Source organism: Coturnix japonica, chromosome 2, assembly GCF_001577835.2.
Source record: "Coturnix japonica isolate 7356 chromosome 2, Coturnix japonica 2.1, whole genome shotgun sequence".
NCBI lineage: Eukaryota > Metazoa > Chordata > Aves > Galliformes > Phasianidae > Coturnix > Coturnix japonica.
This window is the reverse complement of record NC_029517.1, coordinates 91292023-91310452: the sequence shown is the minus strand read 5'-3', so window position 1 is coordinate 91310452 and position 18430 is coordinate 91292023. Positions and strand designations below refer to the sequence as shown.

Sequence of the window (18430 nt, the reverse complement as noted above, 5' to 3'; positions counted from 1 at the left end):
TCTGCGCGGCGCAGTGTGTGACGACAGCGGGCGGGCGGATTTGAACTCAAGAGGAAGGATTCGGCGCCGTTAACGTTAACGGGTGGTGGTTCCCTTCGGACAGTCGGTGAGGTGTCTGCAGGCGCAGCTGATAAGCAGACTCACAGGTAGCGGCCGAGAAAGGGTCTGATGGGTGGTCTGATGGGTGCTTGGCTTTCGCCAGTGCGGCCTTCCTCTTTACTGATTGCTCTGCTTCTTCTGTCAACACGATTGTTGGCCTGGTGTAAAGCTTCACTTGTGTTTTATCCTCCCTCCCTTAGAAAGTCATCTTGTGTTTCCTGGAGAAGAGGAGGCTCAGGGGAGACCTTATTGCTCTCTATAACTTCCTGAAGGGAGGTTGTAGTGAGCTGGGGGTTGGCAATTTCTCTCGTGTAATCGGTGACAGAACTAGAGGGAATGGTTTTAAGCTGCACCAGGGGAGATTCAGGCTGAACATTAGGAAGTATTACTTCTCGGAAAGGGTAGTCAGGCATTGGAATGCACTGCCCAGGGAGGTGGTGGAGTCACCGACCATGGGAGTGTTCAAGAAATGTTTGGATGTTGTGCTGAGGAATATGATTTAGCCGGGAAGTATTGGTGATGGTTGGACTAGATGATCTTCTAGGTCTTTTCCAACCTTGATAATTTTGTGATTCTGTAAAACACAAATAACCTCACAGCCTGGATTTCTTAACCCCCTTCAGACCCTGATTTACAGCTCGGTCACAATGAAGCGAAGCTCAACTACTGGGGGTAGCGGTTGGCAGTCTACGATGGTGCTGAGGGTGCAGGACAACAACAAGATGGGTCTTCAAACGCCTCAAATGTAAGTGGTGTTGGTCACGTTGATAACAACATGTGCATAAACTTCATCTCAGTGGTTTTACTGCTCTGAGTAGCACCTGAAAAAGATGGGAGTAGTGAGCAGAAACCCCCCTGCAGCCAAAGATTAATGTACGAGTGCACACGTTCTGCACGAAAAATAAGAATAATTAAAATAATAATAATAATAATAACCCAAAAATTCTTGCTTAACTTTCCAGTTGACTAAATATGACTTTAAAACTCTGTACTTCTCACGCTATAAAGTTTTTTTTCTTGCATACTTGCTATGTGGTTGGGGGGTGGCTGGGTACTTTGTGTATAAAATGTGCTCTTATAAAACTTACAGAAGTAGCTTTATTAGTGGACAAATAGTGCATTAAAATCAGCTGATGCTTCTAAGATACTGCTGTGCTGAATGTGGTTAGACTTTAATTAATGTGTTCATACTTTTCTAATGTAAGCAAAAGATGAAATGATAGGAATAGTTATTTGAATCCTTCTCCCTCTCCCTCAGGAAGGACAGAGGAACATTTGGAAAGCTGAGCATGAGCAAAACTACGTCAGCAACATCAGAAAGAAAAGTCAGCTTTTTTGGGAAGAGGTATTGATAGATTCAGATCAATGTGCTGTAAATTAAAACAATCTTGTATCATTTTACTGTTTTACTTCCTTGCTATGTTTTCATTATAGGGAATAATGGGTCTGAGGCCCACAGGCATTCAGGTCTAACTTCCTACACTCTGGTCACTAAATAACAATGTTGTGGAACAGGAACTGCTTAAATAGCTGTTCTTCTTGGGAATGCAAGAGGAGAAACATGGGCTGCAACACTTAAGAGCTGCCCAAGACATTAGACTTTTTAACGAAGAATAATCCCCCTCAATACAGACCTGGGAGATGTTGTCATTAGCAGATATTGATAAAGCTTTCCTACAGTGCTGGTCTGAATTCCTACCTTTATTTTGTCTTTTCAATTCAGAGGAAAAAAAAAAACCAAAAAGACAAAAAATGCTGGGTTAAGATTAAATTAAATAGTAACCTTGCAACATTGGAATCATATCAAGGTTATTCTCTGCCATAGTTTCTTTTTCACTTAAGATTAAAACCTTATGAAATCTTATCATCTTAGTTCATGGCTTTATGTGTTCTGTTGTCTGCAGGTAGCTTCTTTCATTGCATTCCACTGTTGCAGAGTTCTGTATTCCTGCTAAATGTTTCTTGAATATTCAAATTTTTAGTTTCAATCACTTACATTGTTTATTCACCTTTGGCTTATCTTCCTTTTTTTCTGCACTGTAAAACTTTATTTCAATAAAGCGAAGAAAATATTCACCCATGGTGTAGCAATCGCTCTGTTGTATGTGGTCATCATACTTTCTATGGCTGAATGTTGTTGTTTAATCTTTCTACTTAGAGGTTAGCCTTCAGTTATTCCTTTGCATGACATATGCAGAAGAAGCATAAAACCAGCAGCTGTAAGGATTTGTATATAACCAAGGACTATGCATTTGTGTAATGTCAAAACATATTTAATTTTTGTTCCTAGAGCAAGTGGGGCTGGAGGTTCACGGAACAGTCAGTATGGTGTGTTTGGTACAGAAAAGATCAAGGATCCCAGGCCTCTTCATGACAAGACCTTCATCCAACAATGTATCAAGCAGCTTTGTGAGGTAACTCATTAACTCATTTTATAAAATTTTTTATTAGGTATTAAAAGTGCTAATAAAAATATTTGGTTTTTGATGGCTTCAACTATAGATTCTGTTGACTAGCAATGCCACTTAAAATGCGTATTTCTCTTTCTCAGTTTCTTGTTGAGAATGGTTACGCCCATAATGTCACCATAAAATCGCTGCAGTCTCCATCTGTAAAAGACTTCGTAAAAATCTTCACTTTTATCTATGGATTTCTCTGCCCTTCTTATGAACTGCCTGACTCGAAATTTGAAGAGGAAATTCCCCGCGTTTTCAAAGAGCTTGGGTAAGATCCTTATTAATGTATTGTACTGAACAGCTGCAGTAAAGCCCAAAATTACAAACCTAAGGTTCTATATAAAAACTAGGGAGAATGGGCAGACTTAATTATTCAGATTTGACTGAAGCTTTGATATTCTGATTATTTTGCTTTGCTTTTGTTTAAGTTTACTCATTTCCAGACTTGATTATACATTTTTGTTTGAACTTGCCAAACTATAGACTCTTGTAAGCTTGCTTTGCAACTTAATCTCTGATTATTTTCATTAGACTTTGAAAGACCACTTTACTAAATGAAAGTTGCAGTGTTTTTTTTTATCTTAACTTGTTAGCTTATGACTGCCTCTTCTGACTCATTCTATTTAAATCCAAGCACTAAAAAGAATTTCAGATTGTTGCCTTCTGTTCATTTAAAGTCATTATTCTTCTATAACTTCTTTCACTTCACATTTAAAGCAGGAAGCAGAAACAATAATGATTGCTGAGGTAAAAGAAAATACCACTAAGTAATGAGTGTTTTAGATCTAATTTTATTTAGCGCTGTAAGCATTTGGAATCATCAGTGCTCCAACACTTTCCAAGAAAGAAAAGAACACAACCTATTAGTTGTGTACTTTTAGTCTCATAGAAAAGTGAACAGTATTCTGCTTCTGTTGATTTGAGCCCATGATGGTGTCAGAGCATGAGGGTTCCTTACGTGTGTGCATGTGTGTGTGTGTTTGTGTGTGTGTTTGTGTGTGTTCACTTCTCAGTATTTTGATAAGATTCTGTTTAAACCTACAACGTATGAAACTGCTGACCTCACTGAAATATTGAAAAGGAACTTGCTCTTCAGAGGCTTTACTCTGTTGCGCCGAGACTGCAATCCTTGACAAAGAACATATACTTTCAGAACTGACTTTAAGAAATCTTTTGAAGTAAAAATATCCCTATTTTGACTATCATTTTTAAAAAAATCCTATGGTTGAGTGGTTCATGAGCAGTAGATCTGTTGTTATGTCTGTGGATTCTTTGTTATTAAAATAACTTGGTACAGCTGCCAGACTAAAGATGCAATAACATATGCACTTCTGTTTCTTGGTTCGTAGCAGACTGACAATGTACCTTTAGTTAGGAGTATCAATATTTCTTCTAAACATGGTTCATATATAATTCTATGTAGTTATTCTAAATCTTGCCTATTCTATAACTGCATGACTCTAAGCTGATTGTCAACTGCTTTTTCTGTTTTCAATGTGCATTTGACCCAAGGAGAAGGAAATTTGTTCTATAAGAACAGGACTTCTGCAGCTCAGTTTCTGTTGTCATGTTAAAAATCTGTCACAGTTGACCATCTAGTGGAGTAAGCATCCATTGGGCTATTACTGCCTCCTTTGTGTTTGCTGACTTTTCTGTGAGGTCTCTGTATCGTAATGAATCACCTCATGCTCAGAGAGTACCCTCTCCTTTTCTCTAATACTGCATTGCCAATCTTTCCTCATGTAGATCATTTAGAAGAAAGACAAATCTGACCTGAAGTGACTTAACAAGACCCAAAGTGAGGTAGAAAGATGAGTAGGAAAGGACTAAGGAAGTACATCAAGTAATAATTCACATTATTTTGTAAGAGGCCTTAATTGTTCCTAATCTTTGCACATGCAAAAAGAAAAATGCCAGTTTCCTGAATTACAGAATGGGAAACTCAATGATAATGGAATAAAGTCCTGTGGTATGAGAACTCTCCTTTTCTCCTCTTAACATACAGCTTAAAGTGCAGTTGAATTTGTTCTTCCTTGTGTGGCTTGATCTCAATGTAAAAGTTGGCTCATTTTGCACATTTAAAAATATGTTTTCTCTTGTAGGTACCCTTTTCCATTGTCAAAAAGCTCCATGTACACAGTGGGAGCACCACACACCTGGCCTCAGATTGTGGCAGCTTTGATTTGGTTAACTGACTGTTTCAAGGTAGGATCTGAGTTCTTTCAACCAAATATTTCCACCTTTCAAGCTGGAACTTTAGTTACAGATGTCTTTGTAGTGTCTTTAAAGTTCCCTTTATTTTATATGTGAAAGAAAAGGTAGGTATTCTTACTTGCCCCTTGGGAGCTAGCTCTTACTATTAGTAAATTTAAATTCAGTTTTTAGCATTATAATATGACTTTAATTTCTTTTTTACTGGATAAATTTGCACTGGATAAATTTCTGTAAGAGGAAAAAAGCTGAGCATTGCAGTTGACACACTAGAGGGATGGGATGCCATTCAGGCAGATATAGACAGGTTTGAGAGTTGGGCCTATGCCAAACTCATGATGTTCAGCAAGGCCAAGCGCAAGATCCTGCACCTGGGTTGGGGCAATGCCAAGCACGGGTACAGGATGGGTGGAGAATGGCTTGTGAGCAGTCCTGAGGAGGATTTGGAAGTGTCAGTTGATAAAAGATTCAACATGAGCTGGCAACATGCGCTTTCAGCCCAGAAAGCCAACTGTATTCTGGGCTGAGAATCTTGACCAACAGGACTAATGGAGGTTTTCATGCATGTTCTATGTACGTACACTATGCCCTATGCCTTTCAGTTGTATTCTGCCATGAGGGAAAATCCGTCTTCATTTGATGATGGACAGAACTGGGGAGGAGAAACGGATGATGGAATTGTACACAACAAGGTACTATGAAAAAGTGAATATTATCAGAACTGTTCAACTGAATTTTGCCATATGCTGTAACAAAACAATCTAAATATGATAGAATGAATTGAACTGGGCTTTATTTGTGTATTCTGTTCAGTTAGGTATTTATAGAGTTCTCTAGAAAACATAGCATTGTATAAAAAGCTTTATCAACTGCTTTCCTGAGCAGAAATCCTGACCAGTTAAGACTGGGTATTAAATTCAAATGCCACCTTCTCCTAGTTGTTATTATTCTGTTCTCCTTTGTGGAGAAAGGGCTCTTTATGCTGTTTATTGTCTTAGTAGGATCTCAGGTACGTCTCCAATCTAGTACTTGAGTCTTCTATAGTTAACAACAGTACAGCGTAAAGATTGTAAATAAATTATATATGTGATTCCCATTGCTATTTATTCAGTTTAAAATTGTTGTTAATATTTAAATTTATTAAATGTATCTCAAGCACTTAAAAATCCAGCACCTTGCTTGCTTTTTGTTTTTATTATCGATTACAGGTACTATTTGAGTTTTACTCTGTCTCAACTCACAGTTGACATTTTGGAAGGGACTTTATTCTGCCAGTATCAGTATCCCAGAAAAATGTATAAAAATATTTTATTAGTTATATAAATTCTAGGTACCTTCTTCTGCCCGGATATAATCTTCAGACATTCTGTGTTTAATGAAATTTAAAGAAAAAAATAATAATAATAATGAAAATTAAGTTGATTCTTAGAAAAAGAAGTGCTATCAAACCATAGATACTTTTAGTGTCAGTTGTTTAATTCCATTAGTTGAGTATATCTAGACAAGCTATTTACAACTCTTTGAGTCTTCATGTTATCTATTGAAACTGTTCTCAGCTTTTCTTGGACTACGCCATAAAGTGCTATGAGCACTTCATGAAAGGGGGAGATACTTACGAAGAATTGGATGCAGAAGTGCAGTCAAAATTAAGTAAGTTTTTGTGTTTTAATGAAGTATTTGATTTTGGAATTTGATTATTTTCTCCTAGCTTTAGGTTTGCTCAATTTTCAAGTAAAAGTGATCTGAGCAAGGGAATGTGGAATTCCCAAGTACCTCAGTTGTACTGACTTAATTCTCTTTTTATGCATTTTTTAATGGTACAGACAGACGGGTTGTGCTCTGCTGTCAGACGTATATATGTAACTGTATTGTTTTTAATCATTTTGTAATAGAAAAGCAGTGTGCAGTTCCTCAGGTGCAAATACCATCTGCACAAATGTTCTTGTTTCTGTCTGACAAAGTATTTTAAAAAGAAATTGTAACAGACTGTTCATCTGAAGGGTCAGAAAGTTCAGCTACTGTTCAAGTTGGGTATTAGGAAAGGTCTCTTCTAAGAAAGAGCAGTGAGGCAGGGACACAGGCTGATCAGGGGGAGGTGGTGCAGTCACCATCCCTGGAGGTGATTGAGAAACGCGGAGATGTGGTACTGAGGGACACAGTTAGTGGGCGTGGTGGTGATAGGTTGATGGTTGGACTAGATGACTGTAGTGTATTTTTTCCCAGCCTTTATAATTCTAAGAAAAGCTATGAAAGCAATAAAAGCCCCAAACTCTGTTCTGAGGATTTCTGTATATGCTTCAGCATGCACCTGTGTTTAGCTTCAGTGAGCTGGAAAATATTTGATGTTTCATCACTTGTGGAAACGTAAGCAGCACAGGAGAACAAGGAGGGAAAAATAATTCTCATTTTCAAAGCTCTCCTATGAAAAGCAGACTAAGGACACACTTGTTATGAGCAGGATCTATTAACTGGAAAGAAGACATATATTATGAGACATATTACCAGATATTTGTAGGAAAATAATTATTTATTGTTTGGAAAAGATTGAGGGAAGTAAGCAAATCTCAAGTTGCAAGAAAGCTTGTGATGAAGAAAGGAGTATGCAAATAGACAAGTTTTGAGGCTTAAACAGAGGAAACTTGTCTAACAACAACTGTCCTGTTGTGTGGGTCTTATGAGACTTTGGAATCTAACATTACAGGGATGATTTTTTTTATGTGATACCAGAACTGTTTGTTTTGTCCTGTTTTTTGTCTATTTATTTTAAGCTTTTAGGTATATTTTTTGTTTGTTTGTTTTCAGTTTAAAATAATAGGTTTGATAACAGGTATTCCAATGCTGATGGTAAGGCAATTACTCAGATATTCTGAATAAGTGGTGACAGACAGATGTGGAGTTTGATTTTTAATCCTATTCTTTCTTCTTTCCCACGCTAGAGGTTTTATTTAATGTAGATGAATTCAAAACAGAAGGCTTAGCAGCAGAAAACAAAAGACTTCTTGAAGAAATTGCAAGACTAGAAAAAGAAAGGGAAAGCGAGCCGGTTAGTAAACTGTGTGTGTCCTTGTGTGTATGAGGAATCTGAATTTTCAGTTGTTGAACTTTGTTGTGATTTGATAATGAGATGCTGGTGATACTTGGACAATATTTTTTCATTTCTTTAATACTTTACAATGTTCTAATTAGACTTGGTTATTACAGACTCTATACTGTTGTAGTAGAATGCTGCCCCTGGGCAGCCTGGTCTAGTATTAAATGGGAGGTTGATGGCCCTGCCTGTGGCAGGGGGGTTGGAGATCCCTGATCCCTGAGGTCCCTTCCAACCTGGGCCATTCTGTGATTTTTATTGTGAAGTCACTACTTGTTTAGTATTGTGCAGATATTTTTCAGATAATAAGATTTTTAATTGACTGAAATGTTAATAAAATGAGACAGCTTATCTGAACTTCAGTACTATCTTTTCCAAAGATGTCAGTATGAGAACCTTTCAGTGGATGAGAGCACAGGATTCAGTGGTAGCAAACAATAAAAATATATTTTTGGGGAAGCATTTTGTTTCAGAAAGTGGCTTCTGTTTATAATACAGCATGGGACAAAAATAGTACTGTAGGTGTGCAGCTGGCAAACTGAGGCTTCTGTCTACTGTTCAAAATTTGAACACTGTCCTCACCCTTTTTTTTTTTAATCTGCCTTTTGTGTATTATACTTAAACAGTGAATTACCTGCATTAAGAACATTTTATTCAGTGCCTAATGCAAATCAAAAGTTTGAAATACTGAAATACAAGAATTAAGCTACAAACCATGTTTTCAGCCTCTTTTGCTATTCTAAAGACTAACTTGTGTCAACTGTTACAGAGAACTATGAACTTGGATTACTTTCTTTTTCTTTTGTATATTTACATTATTGATGTTGACTGTAACCTATCACCTTGTTTGGAAAGGAGGATGATTATTTTAGATTATTGCTGCAGTGACTGTTCTTTGCATTCATTTACTAGGATCGTTTAGTATCGCTCCGAAAGCTGAGATCATCTTTTCAATCAGATGTTCAGAAATTCCAGTCTTATTTGACTAATCTGGAATCTCACACAGCCATCCTTGATCAGAAGATAAGAGTTGTTAATGAAGAAATCGAGGCAGCAGGTAAGGTGGCCTTGGTCATAAATATTTAGTGAAGGCAGAAATAGGTTTTAAAAAATAGTTTTTAATTCTCAGCTTCAGGATTGACGTTGTGTTTGTGTATGATGGTGCTACGAATAAACCTTCCAAGATTAATTGCTAGTTGAGATAATTTTTTGCAGATAACTGCTTATGTTCTAGAGAATTTAAATTTACTCGTTAAAAAAATACTTGGAGGTGAGCTTTAACTGCACTGTCTGATATTTTTGCATTCTTTCTTGCAAATGTTTTGTGAACATAGAGATGGAAGTAGAAGCAATGAAGCAGGAGAATGCACGGCTCCAGCACATCTTTGATAACCAGAAGTACTCAGTTGCGGATATTGAGAGAATAAATCACGAGAGAAATGAATTGCAGCAAACCATTAATAAGCTAACTAAGGAACTCGAAGCAGAAGAACATCAACTGTGGAATGAAGAGCTAAAATATGCTAGAAATAAAGAGGCGGTATGTGAAAACCCTACCACACTGAGAGATGGCTATTAGTATTCATGATATGACTTTAAGCTTGGGACTTGAAAAAATTAGTAATATCTCTAATTGATTTAACAACAACATAGGTGTATCTCAATAGGCTAAAATGTCAAGAGCAGCTAGAACATGCACCACTGTAAGCTCTGACTCCTACAGCACTGAGATCTTCAATGACGTTAGACTGAAATAGATGGGTTGGAGCTTTAGAGCAAAGAAGTAATGCAAAACTAGCGCTTTGAGTTAATATATGCATGTGTTTAGGGACAGATTGGTGCCTTACATTGGTACCTACAAGAACAGTTTAAGAACCACTGATGTAGAATGTAGAGATGTAGCCCTGTAGATGGTGGGATTTAAAAGCTGCTGCTCTGCTAGATATTTGAATAAACAAACACACGTTTCTTTCTGTCTTTTTTTGCTTAGTAGAGTTGTGCTTTCTCCTGCACTTGGTATTAAATGCTTAATAGAATACAAATATGAAGCACACATCAAGCAATATTTTTCTAGTTATATTTATGTGTAGATAGTTCTTGTGTGAGAAAATAGAGCATTTAATAAGCTATGTCTAAAGCTACATTCATTTGTCATTGAAATATGTGCCTGTGTGATACTTCCTGCCAAAACCAATGGGGGAAGGCACTTCAACATAACAATTAATTATTGTTTTAGCTATTTGTATTCTTCTAAGCATGTTTTTCCTCCACTGTCAATTAATCCTCAAAACACTGATGCAGGAAATAATACAGCAGTAGGGAAAACCACCGGAGTTGGTGGTTTTTTTGCCATTTAGACCATTTAGTCTTACCCGTCTACTTTGAGAAATCTAGCAGAGTAAGCTCTGAAACAATCAGAAAGCATCATGTACTGTGGAACATACAGAGCAACTCAGAAACCTATTTAAAGTACTATATGAATACTTTTTGCAAACCTTTCCAGTTGTAATTTTTTTCCATGATTGTTGCTCTTTTTATTTCTGAACAGATTGAAACACAGCTGGCAGAGTATCATAAACTGGCTCGAAAGCTGAAATTAATTCCAATAAGTGCTGAGAATTCTAAAGGGCACGACTTTGAGATTCACTTTAATCCTGAGGTGGGACCAAATTGCCTTGTCAAATACAGAACTCAGATTAAGGTAAGTAGAATCAATGCTGAGTGTCTATTGCCACTCACAATAAAGTTTTAGTGTTTTTGGGGAATGTTGGGAAGGTCTCTCTTAAACTCTGAATTAAACATCATTTAGAACTTCTGTGATTGTCATAATTACATTGTGTAGTACAGGAAGAAAATTTGGTATTGGCGGCTACAGCAGCCTAAATTAACAAGCATAGAAGGAGGAAAGTTTAAGTTGACAAATTGCATTAACTACATTTTTCTTCAATGTTTATAACAGGCTCCTCTTATGGAGATTGTAAACCAAACTGAGGAAGAAATTAGGAAAGTTACTCAACGGAAAATGAGTTTGGAGGACACTTTGGAACAGGTATGTTTTTTGGTTAAAGGAGGTTAGTATTAAGATTCTATAATGTTATGGACTCATCTGACCTTTTTACGCAGACTATTTGTGTGGGTTTTCTGGAGGGGGAAGTTGTGAGAAGATTGTTTTAATTGTGTTGGAACTTAAAAGCTTTTGTGTGAATTACTGTCTCATTCTGTTGGATGAAATAATGTATATTCCCTGCACTGAAGATTATGCAGTTACATATATTTGATGATAAACATTGGGAAGATTTATTAAATAAGTTGTCTATTACAATCAGTGGATTACCACTGATAAGAAGCAATTGGGGTAATTTTGGTAATACTGGGTTTAGAATGGATTTGAAGAATTTCATGTCATATATCATGCTGACATACACATTTCCATGTAAATAGCTTACAGCACACAAAAAAAGTAAAACCAGATGAAAAAAAAAATCCTACAATCTGTTATCAGCAAATGTTTAATGTATTTAAATGTACTAATGTTTAATTTTTGTGCAAAGCTTAATACAGAGATTCCCAAGAACCCTTGCTTATATTGAAAGCTATGGATTACTCTTTCAGAATATATGAAGTCCCCAGGACTTTTTTTTTCTCATTTATAAATAAGTCAGTATGCTTTGGTTGAAATTAAACCCGAAGTCTGAAGTACTGAAAGTATATTAGTACTTTTCTAAACCATCACAGTTGCTTCTTCCCTCCTCAGAGGGAGGAAGAAGATAACACAGACAAGAAAACTCATGAATTGAGATATGTGGAGTTTAATAGATCATGGAAAATGGAAAGACAAAGCACAGAAAACCACTCACTACCCCCTCATCGGCAGACCAATGCACTGCCAGTTTCTGAACAGCTGCTACCTTGGAAGCTTAAAAACAATAAAATTGTTCTTCTCCTACCTCAGTTTTTCTTACAAAGCATTGAAGTGTGTGTGTATATTTATCTATCTATATATATGTATACATATCTATACAATATACTGTATAGAATACTCTTTTGGCTAGTCATGGGCAGCTGGTCATGGCTGTGTGCCTTCCCAAACCTATGTCTACCCCCTACAAAGCAAAACACCATACAGCCTGCTGTGATGAAAGCTAATGTCACCAGACCCAGATTAACAAAGTGTTTCAGGACTACTATGTGTTGTCTGTGATGGCATGGATTTACAGGTACGAATTCCTTCTGAATCATATCTTGTCACATTTTCATTTCAGGTGAATGCAATGGTAGCGGAGAAGAAAAGCAGTGTGAAAACACTGAAAGAAGAAGCAGAAAAGCTGGATGATCTTTACCATCAGAAGCTAAAGGTAGAACTTTTCTATAGGTTAATAACAGTTTACTGTAGATAATATTGCTCTTAACCATTGTATTTATATGCAGGAATTTGTTTTGCTTGAAGTTGCTTGAAACTTTGCCCTCAGCTCTTGCAGAAAACAGAATGTTTATTATTCTTTTCAGAAGTATTTCAGTGCTATCTTAAGAGTCAGCTTCTACTTTCTCTTAACATAATCCAGCATCATTCTTTCTCAGAGCCTGCAAATCATAAACTACTACAGCCCGTAATAAATGTAGCCATGTCCATCTCCTGATCTCAGGATGTCTCAATGCATGTGTTTTAAACAGATTCTACAGTATCTGCCATGTTTATGCATTGTATACAAAAGAAATACAGTTTGAAGTATACCTATTACCATGTTGAAAAACTGAGGAAAACATTTAACCAGTAGCACATAAAATACATCATTGATGTAAAGTTGTTTTCATTTTTCTTCCTCCAGAAAGTTCTTCCATTCAGCAGTTACACTACTTAGGTGGACTGATTTAATGTGATCTGTTAGGCGATATTTTGTTTTCTCTCCTGGCATTTACAGGAAGCAGAAGAAGAGGAGCAAAAATGTGCAAATGAGCTGGAATTGTTAGAGAAGCATAAACAATTACTTGAGAGCGGCGTCAATGATGGTCTCAGTGAAGCCACAAATGAACTGCATGATATTCAGAGACAGTAAGACCCATAATTTCTGTTTGTGTAGATCTATTTGGGGGCAGAGTGTGATCATTGCATAAAGACACTTTCTCAAGTCCTAATATAAAGTTCTTTGAGTGCATATACTTTCTGTACATTATTTTCACAAATTCACAGTTAAAGTGTTTATTTTCAACACTTAGTTTAGTGAGACTGTTTGTCTATTGTATCAGCTCTCCTGTCCTTTCATGTACTTTTTTTTCTCCATATGATGAAGCCAGGCTGTTTTCAGTGGTGCCCAGTGCCAGAACAAGAGGCAACAGGCACAAGCTGTAACAGAGAATGTATTTTATTCTGAGTACCACAAAGCATTTGTTTGCTGTCTGCATGATGGAGTACTGGCACACATTGTGCAGAGAAGTTGTGCCCAATGAAATACCTGCAACTTGAGTTGGCATAGCACTGCACTGCACCCTCCCTGTGTCCTGGTTTCAGCCTAGGCAGTGCCACACCAAACATAACACAATAATGTTTGGTTGTTTGCTGAACAATGGGAGTATGCCTGGGGCCAGACCAGGCTGTTTGGCAGGGCAGAACCTCCACCATGATGACTCACACAGGGCAGAGGCAGCTGCATTACAAGATCTGCTAGGTCACATGCGGGCTTCAGGTTGGGCATGTCTGGTCTAAGATACAGGCAAGTCAGCACGATGTGGTCCTTTTTCTTCTACAGATGTATAAAAAACACGTTAAACAAATCTAACCTTTTTACATTAATAATGACAGGGAAAATTATGGCTAAAGATAACAATATCTGTAACTTGATAAAGAAATTGTTGTAGATGTCAGGAAGTTTAGAATTATAGGCTTGACTTTCAGAATGTCTTTTCTTTTTAGATACCAAATTGTTATGCAAACAACAACAGAAGAGAGCAGAAAAGCAGGTGATAACTTGAATCGTCTCTTTGAAGTGATTACCACTCAAGTAGTATCTATAGAGGTAAGATGAAGTTCAATACCCAAAATTAAATCTTTGTAGAGATACCTACAATTGCAATTAAGGACACAGATGTGAGAATTGTCCCTGTCCAGTAAAGTTTCTGTTAGATCTGTTGACCATAATTAACTATGTTGAAGTAGTAGGCTGGTCATGGCTGGTGTGCCACAGGGGTCAGTTCTTGGCACCAGTGCTCTGTCTTTATTAATGACATAAGTGATATTGATTATAGAGTAGACTCCCAACAAGTCTGGTAGTCACACTAAGCTCAGTGGTTCAGCCAATACAATAGTTAGTAGGAAAGGTTGTGATCCAGAGGGATCTGGACAGGCTTGGGGAGTAGACCTGTGGGAACCTAATGAGATTCCTCAAGGCCATGTGAAAGATACTGCATTTGATTCGGCGCCATACCAGATATGTCTACAGACCTGAGAGAACTCATTGTGAGCATCCCTGTGGAAAAAAGCCTTGATTGTTATTAATCCCAAGGACAAGGTCTTGTGCACCTCATGGTGTGCACTAGGCCTTGGGTGGGTGGAGGGGCAAGTAGTGCACCATCACAGCAATCCCTGGAGGCATTCAAGGCCATATTGGATGGTGTGCTGGGCAGCCTGATCCAGTGGGTAGCAACCCTGTGCAAGGCAGAGGGTTGGAACTGGTGATCTTTAAGGTCCCTTCCAGACTAATGTGTTCCATAATTATGGCTGCTGTACCGAGTTTGTTAGTTTCTAGTACATTTGCTGACAAAACACTTGGTATAAATAAACAGGTGATTTAAAAGTTACTAGTAAATTCCTTCATCTGCTGTCTACATTCAGATGAGTGCTTAACAGAAATCACACAACCCACACAATTGCTGCTCTGTATGCTTTAGCAGAAATGGTGTAATAGTGACCACAACAGCTCTAATAAGCTCTCTTTAACTCTTGCAGAAATATCTTGATGAACAGAATTCGAAAATTGATAGAGAATATGAAGAATTCATGTCTGAAGATCTTCTGTCAACCTTGACCGGAATTCTAGAGAGTTATAAAAAGAAGGCAGAAAGCATAAAATTACCAAAAAGCTGAAGATGAGAATTCTGTGCTTCTGAAGCTCCATTGTGGTGTCTCTTAGAAGGATGGTTACTTTCCGCTTTTAGCGGCTAACTTGGTTTTAATGAAATGATAATGAACTTCTTTTGTCTTACTGGCACAAATATAGCAAAGGATTAAAATGTTTCTAACTAAAAAAAAACACAAAAGCTTTGCTTACTTTTCCTACTGCCAAAATATTTCTAAAAATTACAATTTCAGTGACAAGGCAACTGGGGAACAACTTGATTTCTCTTTTTCTTTATAAAGAATTACCTGTGCTCTTCTAAGAACATTCAGAAAGATGAGTATTGTCAGCCTGTTAACAGTGGAATTAGAGATGGGACTACAAGTGTCAGTATAGTCTGTGCATTCTTTAATATTTACATGTATTTAACACAAGTCATGATTGTGTGTACTTCCATAGGCCTTCAGTTTATCACCAAGGTCAAAAAGCAGGGAGACTGGAAGACATTTACATTTATCTATGAAATTGCCCAGAGACGCCTCCAGTGTGTAAGATCTTTTTTATTCTTCTTTTAGCAAAGTCTGTTTAGAAAGCTTGGTAGCAGTTATGCAGTCATCTTGTAAATAATGCAGAAAATGAAAGATAGTTTGAAAACAGAGTTCCACCTCTAAATGCTTATAGTACCAGATGGAAACTTACTGTACTTCTTATGTATGCTTATTAAATGAGCTTTAAGTATGACAGTGTGACTCCTGACAATGCAGTTAATTACTTGGAGGTGTAACTAGTCTTGTGTGCATTGACATGGTCTAAAAACGGCTGCACTCTTCTGCTAGATCAGTAAAGCAGACCATACTGGAGTTTTCTTCCTTAGGAAGGTAAAGTTGGTGTATGGGGAGTTCCAGCCTAAATATGTTAAAGAAGATGTATCCCCATCTCTTGAACATATATTTGCCTTTCTTGTTCAATGCTGCATTGTAAGCAGAGGCACTGTCTGCTTGTCTACTCCGTTACATTCCTTTGTGTTCCCTTAAAAAAGAAGTCACCTTATGTAGTTTTGAATACAGCTTTTGAATACAGTTATGTAATTTTGAATACAGCTCAGCGATAAATATCAGTGACTCAAGTATACAACAAAGGAACTCCGCTGTCTTCAGAAATGTTTAGGGGCTAATAGCTAATTAAAATTGCTCCTCAATTCTCTCATTAAACAAAGTATTTGAATGCAACACAGATCCCTTGGATACGAATCAAAAGTGAAGTTTAAACTCTCCAAACGCAAACTGCCAGTAAAAAACAAATTGTGTGTAATTTATGGCTCTTTTTGCAGAGCGTACACAAAACTCTGTTGTCCTTGTTGAAGAACCTGGCTCAGGTCTGACGTGTTTTGATGTCGTTGAAATGCAAAACAATTGTGTTCCTTTAAAATAATTGCCTGTTTAGGGACTACAGTCTTCCTTGGCTTCCTGATACTTGTTTGTCCCTACTTCTTTTAACTGACTGTTCCTGTGTCTCTTAGTATCCGCAGCCTCTTTGCATGTGGAGTGGTCAGTTGACTTAGTAAACACAATTTCAAAGGACTAATGCTAACCCAGTAGTAAGGGGTTAAAGAATCAAGGTCAGAACAACCCTCCTTTCTATTCTGGATTGTGGTTTTTAAATAGAATGTGGTTACTGCTTGGATTGGTGTTTTGTTTTAATTTGGTTGGATTTTTTCAACCAGTCTTAATCAAAATGTACCACTGGCACCTGCGTATTTCAGTAGTATGAGTAGTTTGTAATTCTGGGGGGTGCTGGTAGAGGTGCAGTTCTTTCATCTATTCCTAATGTATCTTTTGTATAGCTTGTTTAATATGTTTTAATGTTATGTATTTCTAAACTCAATAAAATGACTTAAGCATGTTTATTTGAATCGTGGAGTCTTCATGGGCAGAAACATGTCATGAAAAACAATAGAGATATCTGAATCTCCTAGAGAAACTAGGTAGGTTCCTGATTCTCTTCACATCACTACCAGGAACTGGGTAGTGCTTCAGAGTGCTTAAATGTTGTAACAGCCTGATGAGGCACAAGAACTTAGCATCACCTGTTCAGCTCATATATATGAGACTACTTGGACTCTTCTCACTGTCTTTGTCCAAATACGCAGCACTGTCTGTCTGAGCAAATCTCTTTCCAAGCAGGGTATTATCCTGTGCTGGTTTTCTGATACTTGTACTATTCAGTGTACTTCAGTCCTTAATGGCAATTATCCCTGCTATGCTTTAGGCAGCAGAATTGAAATATATATATATATATATATATATATATATACATATATATATATCTTTTTATCTTGTGTTTTTTGGGAATTATTATTATCCTGCTTTTATTTATCAAAAATAAATAATAAAGCGTGAACAGCTGAAGGTATTCCTTCTCCAATGACAAACCAAGCTCCCTGCAGCAATGCTCTATAGTCAGAAGCCTTCTTAATGTTAAGTGGCTGCAGGGGAACAGAGATTTTTGCGGACAATGGTACCGACTACTATTCAGGTTTACCCCAGGTTGTTTGGTATGTAAACACTTTTAGAGCACAACAAAAGAAACAGACCAAATATTGTATTTTTTTCTCTGCTCTCAGGAGCGTGCCCTTATAATACTGGAAACCTCAGTATCTCATTTTAGCCACCTAATCTTGCTCACTTATCAGTGGTACAGAACAGGAAGCAACCTGTTTTCCCAATGCTTGCTCTCTAGATTTTTTAACTGTGAAAGGGTGTCTGCATTATCACAGAATCACCAAGGTTGGAAAGACCCACAACATCATCCAGTCCAACCATTCACCGATCACTGATAGCTCTCACTAAACCATGTCCCTCAACACAACGTCCAAATGTTCCTTGAACACCCCCAGGGTCGGTGACTCCATCACCTCCATGAGCAGCCCATTCCACTGCCTGACCACTCTTTCAGGGCAGTATTTCCTAACATCCAGCCTAAATCTCCCCTGGCACGTGAAAGCATGCGTTCTACAGGTCTTCAACCATGTAGGAGTATTAGGTCTTCATTGGAATCTTATGTGTTCTACGCTTGTTTAAAGTTTTTTGTGGCATCCATTCGTTTCTAAGCAGTGGAATGGCTGTGGAAGCCTCATACAGTCGTTAGGATCCTTGCTGGATGATAGACTTGATGCTCCAAAGGGAACATACCAATATCTTTAATACTGTATTAGGAGACTGGCAGTGATTGCTCCATCAGCCTGTGATGGGCATCTGGTGTCTGGGAGAACCTGAATAGCCTGCTGATCATAAACCGTTAAGGGAACTTCATTTTACAAAGTCTGCTCACACTGAGAGAATGACAGGACAGATTCCAGCCTCAGCTACATGGAAACCATTCTAAGACATCCTTACATTTGCTTTAGAAAAGAAAGAATATTTCCTCACAGGCAGTATTCTTTGACTCACTCACTGGAATTTGAAGGCTAATCTCCCTCTCCTGATCCTAAGCAATGTAATTGTGCATATTCAGTGATACTGAGAATC

General features: G+C 37.5%; 1 protein-coding gene across 2 annotated transcripts; it reads left to right on the top strand.

The window, feature by feature from the left end:
• The first annotated feature begins 1 nt into the window (after position 1).
• Positions 2 to 16815, top strand: NDC80 (NDC80 kinetochore complex component). 2 transcript variants are annotated; one of them, XM_015855365.2, is made up of 17 exons: positions 2 to 130; positions 723 to 844; positions 1358 to 1444; positions 2390 to 2513; positions 2651 to 2823; positions 4658 to 4760; positions 5369 to 5458; positions 6323 to 6416; positions 7703 to 7809; positions 8767 to 8911; positions 9189 to 9394; positions 10403 to 10555; positions 10814 to 10903; positions 12117 to 12209; positions 12774 to 12904; positions 13763 to 13865; positions 14795 to 16815. In XM_015855365.2, exons 2-17 carry the CDS (start codon positions 747 to 749, stop codon positions 14930 to 14932), a joined length of 1935 nt encoding a protein of 644 aa, XP_015710851.1. In that variant the 5' UTR covers positions 2 to 130; positions 723 to 746; the 3' UTR covers positions 14933 to 16815. The 2 variants fall into 2 exon arrangements, with proteins under 2 accessions (XP_015710851.1, XP_015710852.1); XM_015855366.2 differs by having other exon boundaries at positions 11 to 146.
• Positions 16816 to 18430: the final 1615 nt, after the last annotated feature.

Bases quoted from the DNA above. Each gene is read 5' to 3' on its own strand.
- NDC80 (XM_015855365.2), top strand. From the start codon at position 747: ATGAAGCGAAGCTCAACTACTGGGGGTAGCGGTTGGCAGTCTACGATG. The intron at 845-1,357 runs GTAAGTGGTGTT...CCTCTCCCTCAG, and splicing joins GGTCTTCAAACGCCTCAAAT to GAAGGACAGAGGAACATTTG. The intron at 7,810-8,766 runs GTTAGTAAACTG...TTCATTTACTAG, and splicing joins AAGAAAGGGAAAGCGAGCCG to GATCGTTTAGTATCGCTCCG.